The sequence below is a fragment of the Eurypyga helias genome, unplaced genomic scaffold (assembly GCF_000690775.1).
Source record: "Eurypyga helias isolate BGI_N326 unplaced genomic scaffold, ASM69077v1 scaffold5396, whole genome shotgun sequence".
Taxonomy (NCBI): domain Eukaryota; kingdom Metazoa; phylum Chordata; class Aves; order Eurypygiformes; family Eurypygidae; genus Eurypyga; species Eurypyga helias.
This window is the reverse complement of record NW_010257161.1, coordinates 19,330-28,160: the sequence shown is the minus strand read 5'-3', so window position 1 is coordinate 28,160 and position 8,831 is coordinate 19,330. Positions and strand designations below refer to the sequence as shown.

At 41.3% G+C, this 8,831-nt stretch overlaps 1 protein-coding gene across 1 annotated transcript in view; it reads right to left on the bottom strand.

The window, feature by feature from the left end:
- Positions 1–5,150: 5,150 nt before the first annotated feature.
- CENPQ (centromere protein Q) overlaps positions 5,151–8,831 on the bottom strand; it is a 5,356-nt gene continuing 1,675 nt past the window's right edge. The window contains exons 3-8 of the mRNA XM_010153904.1: positions 8,156–8,270; positions 7,832–7,900; positions 6,483–6,612; positions 6,178–6,297; positions 5,689–5,766; positions 5,151–5,279 (exon numbers count right to left, since the gene is read on the bottom strand). Of these exons, the coding sequence (XP_010152206.1) occupies positions 5,151–5,279; positions 5,689–5,766; positions 6,178–6,297; positions 6,483–6,612; positions 7,832–7,900; positions 8,156–8,270 (641 nt within the window). The remainder of the gene's footprint in view (positions 5,280–5,688; positions 5,767–6,177; positions 6,298–6,482; positions 6,613–7,831; positions 7,901–8,155; positions 8,271–8,831) is intronic.

The following is an 8,831-nucleotide window of genomic DNA, read 5'->3' as shown; positions in this document are numbered from 1 at the left end:
TTCCATTAACGGGCAATACTCCTAGGATTAGATGGAGAAGAGAAATCCACTTCTATGAGAATTTCAAGTTCTTATCAACACCTTTCTGAAGGCAAGAAGACAGAAGCAGGAAAGCTCATAGTAGTGCTCAGCAAGTTCCCCACGCTTGGCTATACATCGAGGGTTTTCAACCGAAAAGTCAGTGTTGTCTGAGCTGACCCTGCTCTTTCCTCCAGGATATTTATTTGCCCAGGCAGCCTGAAATTCTCACTTTCATATGGCAGGATCCTACATTGCATGACCATCTCAGGTTCTTTTACCACACGGTTAATTTCTGTCTTCAAATCAAACTCTGGATGTTTTACCTGGAAGTTTTTCTCCTTCTTGATAAATATAGGATATCCACAGTTTCTGTAAAAATGGTATAATTGGGGTGAATGAGAGAGAGTCTAGAGGTAGACATCTGGTCTTATTGAAGGCAACAGTGGAATTTACCTGGACTTGAGAAAGACAAGGATTATAATCTTGATTTATTCAGTTACCCTAAAATACTGAGCTGCTTTAAACCCAGACTGGCCTTTGAATCAGGAGTGTATACATCTGTGAACTTGCTCACACACTATCATTTCCCACAGTTCTCACTTTTCTGTGGTCTTGCATAAATTCTGTTATATGCCAGTATCTCCCACCTGCCAGGAATCCCTGCTTTGCTTAAAAAATATATTCAGCTTTTGTAACTTGGTTTTCTGAAACCAAATCTGCCAGCCCTGTATGAGTGATTCAGATACACACACTGTCTTTCAAATGGCAGTGCATACAAGTCACATTCTCATATTTAATGCAGTATGAGATACAAAACCCTAAAATAATAATGGAATATTTGAGCATTAGTGAAATGAAATGTCTCAATCTACCTTTCTGCCCTCCTTTAGAAAATTGTGTAATGATCTAGCCCAGGACCTGCTGATAGTTCCAAATCTTTTGTGTCCTAAAAGGACATGTGCCTCCTGCTGTGCTCCAGACAAAGGTTTAGGAAGGGGAGGTGCTTTCCATTGGTACCATCCTGCCAGGTACACACCCTGGAATTAGCCCACACATGTGACGAGCATCAGCTCCTCGCAGACCTGCAGGCATCCAGCCCTGTATCACTCTAGCCCTTCCAAAGAGCCATAAACTATTTACCTTTCTCACTCACCTGTGCTGTTGTCAGTGACACCAAAGGATGAAGGAAGAAAACTAGCGTGCCGATCAGTTTGGTACTGCGTGAAGCTTTCACGTAACATGAGGGCAGAACTTGTATAACTGAACTTTTTAGCAGCTTGACAGCTGCTGTTCAGAGGCTCCCTGGCAGCTGTTTGGCCACCAATACCCCACTGCTGTGCTTCTAGTCTCCGTTGTCTGAATCAAAGGAGATCTGAGTGACAGTGTTGACATAAGTCAAACCAGCAGCTTAGAAGACAGACAAACCTTGGAGGAAGCAACAGTCTCTTGTGTATTAACCAATCTACTTTTTCACTTGAATCTGTGTAGAATGCACTTTTTCCTCTCTTGCTTTCTATAATACACCTCATGGGCATATGCTGTCTGCTTTAAACCTTCACAGCAATGCAGTCAATTGTTTAGCTTTTGTGTACGACTAAGGACACCCTTGCCATCAGTACCAGAAAAATAGGTAGAAAACATAATGAACAGGCCCATGTTTCCTCCCCTGTCCCTTCAGAGCCTTTCTGTAGGCTTGGTTCTCTAAGGTCCTTCCCCTGAAGCTCATGGCTCATTTTCTCAAGTAGAGAGACCAACATAACCTTGTTTCTCCAGAGGCTATTCCCTAAAATCTTCTTTGCCTTCCCCCCATGTCTTGTTTTCCTCTTTTTTTGCTGTTTCCCAAAGTCAGAAATGAACCTGCACAGCTTTACAGGGTGCCCTTCCAACACCTAGACTCTTTGTTCTGCCTGTGTCTATCCTCCACCTTTCTGCTCTCCTTCCTTCGCCAGACAGGACTGCCAAAACTGGTCCTCACTCAGGCTTTAGTTAATCTCCTTGTCAAAAGGAAATAGGTCTCTTCTTATTTTGGACCTGACTCCTGTGAGGTATTGTAAACATGGCCCCTTCCAGTTCAATAGATAAAAACAAATTTAAGGCAAAATCTTAATAGTCTCTCTGTGGTTTAGCTCCAGACAGCAACGAAACACCAGACAGCTGCTCACTCACCTCCCTCAGTGGGATGGGGGAGAAAGTCAGAGGAAAAAAGGCTATAACCAATCTGATTTTGAATCCAGACAGATCCAAAGAGTTTTGGACTTAGGTGTTAACAGAAAGTACAATCCCTCTCAGGATCAAAGTTAAATGCCAAGATGGTATAATAAGCTCCCACAGTTCTATTTTCCAGTAGAGATCTGATTTTGGTACACTTTTCAGGCTGAGATCCAGGCTCTTTAGATGAGCTTACATGGCACAATGCTTATTACCCTACTTTGCCATGAGCAGAAGGCACTGGTGTGGTGTGGTAGAAGTAGACCCCACAACAGTGACAAACTGCTCACAAGGTAAATTACCACTAGGAGACCACCACTCCATTACCACTTTGCTTTTCTGGGAATATATTAGTAAATAGATAGGCTGTAACATGGAAAGCTAAGTAATACTGGCTAAATAGCAAAATCTAGTGATTCTTAAAATGTAAAAGAGAATCCATGTACTGGACCCAAACCCATGTGAAACAAGCATCCTCCCACTTTAAACTACCTTCTGCAAGGTGCTGGAAGAGGTGGGCCAGACTAGTAATTTATACAACACCAGGAACCAAGAGAAATACTGGAGGTGAATGTCCTCTAGAATCAATTGCCTTGATTAGCAAAGGATGGAGACCTCCAGCAAGGGAAATGTCCAGAGCTGCCCTTCCCACGCTGTGTTGGTAGTACCTCAAGACACACACTGTTAGCTAAAAGCACGTGCAACTGCCAGCATCCAGCTACAAATTCAGACGTGCAAATTGTGGTGTCTGACTGTAAGTGTCTAGGTGTGTCCTTGTGACTTATCTCAAACAATACTCAAGATCTAGAACTGAATTGCTTTATGACAGCTGATATCCAACGGGTAGTCTGGAAGAATGTTTGTCTTCCACTGGGAATCTGCTGATCAAGAAGGTGTCTCAAATATTCTAAGATACCCTAAATTGGACTAGATTCCCATGTCTAGACAAGTAAGTAGTGGCTTAGTCTACACTGTCATTTTTAGTGAGGATGTCCTGAAAATAGTCAGCAGAGCATAGACCATGTTTGGACTTTAACCTAACCAGACACTGATGTCTGTTCAGCATTAAGTGAGCTCTGCCCTTCGTGTCACTTCAGACATCATGGAGCATTGCATATCTGCACAGGGTTAAGAATTGTCACATAGGGGAAATTAGTTGCCTTGTGGACCAGCAGCTGCAGATCAGGAAGGGTACCCTAGGCCACTGCTTGCCTTTGGCCAACCAAAGAGAGCACCTGTTAATTTTTTTATCACAGGCAACCTTTTTGATAGCTGTGCTGCTCAAGGAACAATCTCTTACTCAGGTCACTATCTTCCTAGTAGGCTCCTATGCAAAAGGAGTAAATTGCTCACAAGTAAGTCACCCTTAATGAAAGCAAACAAGCACATCTTTAATTAACAAAAATTAAGATGGCTGGCAAGTGGAAAAATCATTAAACCTTAATCTGGATTAAATTACTTTGTTAGTGGTTGTGTCAGTAAGTGCTCCCCTCATCAAGCCATCAAAGATTTGAGAAATATGTATTCTTATCAAGATTTAGAAAAAGTACTTGGTACAGTTTTTCCTGATCCTACATGTAGCCACTACAGAGGCATTTAACCTCCACTTGGAAAGTAAAGATCATCACAGAATGGTTTGGGTTGGAAGGGACCTTAAAGACCATCTAGTTCCAACCCCCCTGCCATGGGCAGGGACACCTTCCACTAGACCAGGTGGCTCCAAGCCTCATCCAACTTGGCCTTGAACACTTCCAGGGATGGGGCATCCACAGCTTCTCTGGGCAACCTGTCCCAGTGCCTCACCACCCTCTCCAGGAAGAACTTCTTCCTGATATCTAATCTAAACCTCCCCACTTTCAATTTAAACCTGTTACCCCTTGTCCTGTCACTACAGGCCCTTGTAAAAAGTCCCCCACAGCTTCCTTGTAGGCCCCAATAATTAGCTCATGTCTCTTGAGGAGTACCTGCAGCTTGCAAACAAAAGAACAAGTGTTTATGTGGTGAAACAATGTAAAGTGCACCGCAGTCTTTTAGCTGATAAAGTAATTTCTCCAGTCAAATTTTAATAACTGGATCTTCAAAGGGAAAAGCTCGATCATGGCACAAAAAGAGGAGAGACTAAACTGTATGGGAAAATAGACTTCTAAATTCATTTTCTGTCTCTAGAGCTGAAGGACATGTGACAGTTAATGAAGTAAAATGAGTAGACAACTCTCATCTCAGAGATTTACTCTATAATGTTCTTATCTGCTTTCCTCAACCATCTCTATAAACCAGGTGTGAATGGCTGTTTTTAAGCTTTAAGCAGTGAATATGAAAATGTAAAAAAAAAAAATCCTGTACATTAAACAAAAATTACTTAAATTTCCTGACATGGAGAGTTTTTATTAAAAAACAGTAAGAAAGTTGAAAAGGGGATTTGCAACTGAGCATTAGATAAGCATGTTTTTATTACACATTTCAGATGTAAAGAGGATTTAGTTCCAAGCCAAAAGTTGGTTTGGTAGGAGATATTACCTTCACTATTTATAGATGTGATATAAAAGTCCAAATATAAGGGAATACGTTGCCTTATTCTATAAAAATGCCCAATAAACCCAGGATCCCTTTCCATCCCTTCTCCTAAGGCAGTATATATCATCATTACGAATTACCAGAGGTCCAAAAAAAAAAAAAACCCAAAAACAATGCTTCCCAAAAAAACTGGATGGATCACTTAACTCACTAGTCCCAGAATGCATCTACACAGATTTATACACCGACATTCAGAGAAAGTGTTGCAGCATAATCCAGCAGTCACGACAGCAAAGCCATTAGGAAGAAACCAGTTTCCATGATCAGCACCCTGCTGCTCCGGCATCCTGTGCCAGAATGCTGGCAGAGGTTACTGTCTTCAAAGGAGACCTATCTATTTCAGTTTCTCAGAGGAAGTCCACCTTCTCATAGGCCTTTTCAATGAGGGTTAACATGTTCTTCATGTCAGCTGACTGCTGAATAGTGTTCATATCCTTTAAAAGACCTTTCTGATTTTTTATCTTCAGAATTTCTTCCTAAAGAAGAAAAAATAGAATAGACAAAGAAACAGCTTTCATTGAGTCCAATGGAATTTTCACTTTCATGTAGCCCAGCTGTACCTAAAATACAGCCAAAATAGAAAGGATTCAAAAGACAGACTGAGACAGTCTTCCTTCCATCAGTTAGAGAGATATTTCAGACACGATTACTGGTTCCCTAGGAACACAGGGCTCCTAGGAAGAGACTTGTGATCCTTTAAATGGCAGGTTTTCTATGGATTTGCTCTGTTTTTAAAACAAAGGCATATAGTTCCCAATGAAAAAAAAAAAACCCAAAAACACACACCACCTTTCAGATATTTCAGAATTGTCCCCTCTGGCAGAGATTAAGTGATAAAAGCACATTCTGTCCCCAGGTGCCTCTGAATATATATTCCATGCTCACCTGCAAAGTAGGTGCCTGTAAACTGCGTCTGGGGAGTTCTGGAAGGTGGAGTACTCCACTGCAATTTTCCTGGAATACCTAGAAGGCAAACAAGAGGAAAACAACAAAAATACAAAACCAACCATCAGGCACACAAGTAGGAAAATAAAATGGCTTTCATCATCCAACTTCTGAAAACTAAACTTCTCAATTTAGCCAATGAAGCTGGAAAGGTTGAAAAGATACATTCCCAAAGGCAAATAAGGCGTGCCTTATATAACCCTCTCTGCAGTGATAGCTCTGGAATCATAGAACGGTTTGGGTTGGAAGGGACCTTAAAGATCACCCAGTTCCAACACCCCTGTCATGGGCAGGGACACCTTCCACTAGACCAGGTTGCTCCAAGCCACATCCAGCCTGGCCTTGAACACTTCCAGGGATGGGGCATCCACAGCTTCTCTGGGCAACACATTCTCGTTAGAGAAATACAGCAGCATCCACTGAAAATACCTTCTTGGCCTTTTTTTCATCTTCCTCTATCTGGTTCTTGAGCTGCTGGATTTTGTACTGCAGTTGCTGTGTATTTTCTTCAATGCGTCCTGCTGATCGCTCAGCTTCATTTATTTCTTCCTAAGACAAACCAGACACAAAACCAGAATAAGATTTGCCTTGTAAAAGGTACCGATAGTCAGCATCAGCTGAGGCACTGAAAAAAGCTATCTAAAAAGATATGCTGCTTTGTAGAGAAGGTGAGCGACAATAACAACAAGCAGTGGACAACAACCCCACAACAACCCCTCTATTGCCTTTCATACCTGCAACTTTACCAAAGTTTCTTCATTTGTCTCAAGCATTTGTTTCTCTGCCATCTGAAGGCTCAGGACATTCTTCAGGTTGCCCAGCTTCCCTGGAGGCACCTTTAAAGTCTTGAAAAATCTCAGCACCCTTTGTTATAGAGAAAGGAAAGCATGCCTTGTTTGGAGTTCTTTGCAAAACAAAAAGAAACTGCCTAATGACTTCCCTGGGGAAAAACTAAACTGGTGTAGCCCAATTGCTGCTGCCAAGGAAGTAAAAGGATCCAGGAAGAAGAAATGCTGTCTTGAATTGTTCTTCAAAATCCTGTGGAATAGATGTTTAAAAGGAAGGAACCAGGAACAACATTCTAACAGACACTGTGTGGTTTCTGTCCCACTAGCCTGTACTCTCCCTGACTGTCAACAGACATTAACTAGTATTTCTCCAGTTCTGATCTTTCTGCTTTTCAAAGTAAAACGAAGTTCTAAAAGTAGCATTTTTAATTGCTTCCAAACAAAGATAACTTGAGTAAAATCTGTAAATGCTTTTGTGAAACATGGTATATAGTTTTATGACAGAGAGAGTTTTAGCTTGCTCTCAAATGTCTTCTGATTCTGCAGAAGACTTGAATTCTTCCAAGCTGGACCTCTGTCAGATACACCAAACTGTCACAATTTCCATGCATCTCAGATGAGCCTGCAGGAGTTTGGGAATTCAGAAATTAAACGCATCACAAAAAAGATATTTAAAGAAATCATTTATGAAAAACTAGCTCCTCATGTTTGAATCTTGAGGTACTGTAAGAACAAAGAAAGCAACATACAGGCTCAGGCTCTATGTTGACAAGAGCCTGGTATAGTGACACACATGCACATAAAAATTCTCAGACACTCAAGAATATGTAATTACTCCCACAATGACATAAGAAGGCTACAAGTCATGGCCCAGCCCAAAATTTCAAATCTCTTAGAAGTAACTTCAACAGTCAGAAAACGAATCAGCATTTACAACAATTTAGCTACAACTACTCTTGCCTCAATCATAAAGTGATAACAAAATAAATAGCTGCCCACAAATTTAAACCCTTCATAGAGTACAAAGCTGGTTCAAGCTCTTAAGAATACCTCCCAGGTTCTGTTAGTCATGCAGCAGTTAAAGTGGGCCTTCCAACAGCTCCTGCTTGTCCACTTCAATCAACGTACTGTCAAGATATTTCCCTCTTTGGTTCTGCATCAACTATCCCTTCCAAGATTTCCTGAACACAGAATTGCTTCTGGAAGCAATTGTGGTGTGATACAAAACAACTGGGTAAACTAAATCCCTTCTCTCCCCGAGTTTGTTTGTTTGTTTTTAAATTGTAATTTCTTACCTTCCTCTCAGAAAGTTGAGGTGCTTCTGAACATCATTTTTTCTCCCACTTTGCTGGTACAAAACAGATCTGAAAGACAACAATGGCAAAATTCCATCACAAAGCCTGCAAGCAGAGAGAACACATCAAGTGAAGTGAACAGTTAGAACTACTCTAGCTAAAAATTTCCAGCTTCAGATAGAAAGTGTTATAATAGACAAAATATACACAGTCAGCCATATCGCCCAAAAAAGCACCAAAGCTTTTCCAGTTTAAGCAGTGTTGTGATTTTTACCTTATTCCTTGTGGAAACAGAGAAGAAATACCAGGATATTTAGTACTTACAGCATTACTGAATCCATCAGAGTTTCCAGAAACTTCCTACTGCTCTCTGAGAGAGTCTGCCAAGATCCTATTTTAGCACTGGCTAGTTTCACCTTTTTTGAAGAACCTTTTTCTCCTGTTAACGCAAAGGACAAAAAGAAAATACCTGATTTTTTTAAATCTGGATAGACAGCGTTGTGACTCAATTCAGTCAGACAATAGTCAAAGGTGTAACAGTCAGTTCTGCGACATGGAAAAATCTTATCAGGTCAAATCTGCCCACATTAGGTGGTACTTATTATTTGCAAGTCACAATTAAAAAGCACAAAATAGAAAAGTTTTTTTTCTTACAGCATTTTCATTCTAAACAGATACTTTCCCAGAATCATGGGCAAGACAAGTGAGCAAACCCATAATGAAATGGGTTTCATTAAGTGTAGTCAGTAGGTCGAAGGAGGGGATTCTCCCTCTCTACTCTGTTCTCATGAGACCCCATCTGGAGTGCTGCATCCAGCTGTGGGGACCCCAACATCAGAAGGATATTGACAGGTTGGAGAGAGTCCAGAGGAGGCCACGAAAATGCTCAGAGGGCTGGAGCCCCTCTGCTATGATGAAAGGCTGAGAGTTAGGCTTGTTCAGCCTGGAGAAGAGAAGGCTCCGGGGAGACCTTATTGCACCTGCCAGTACCCGAAGAGGC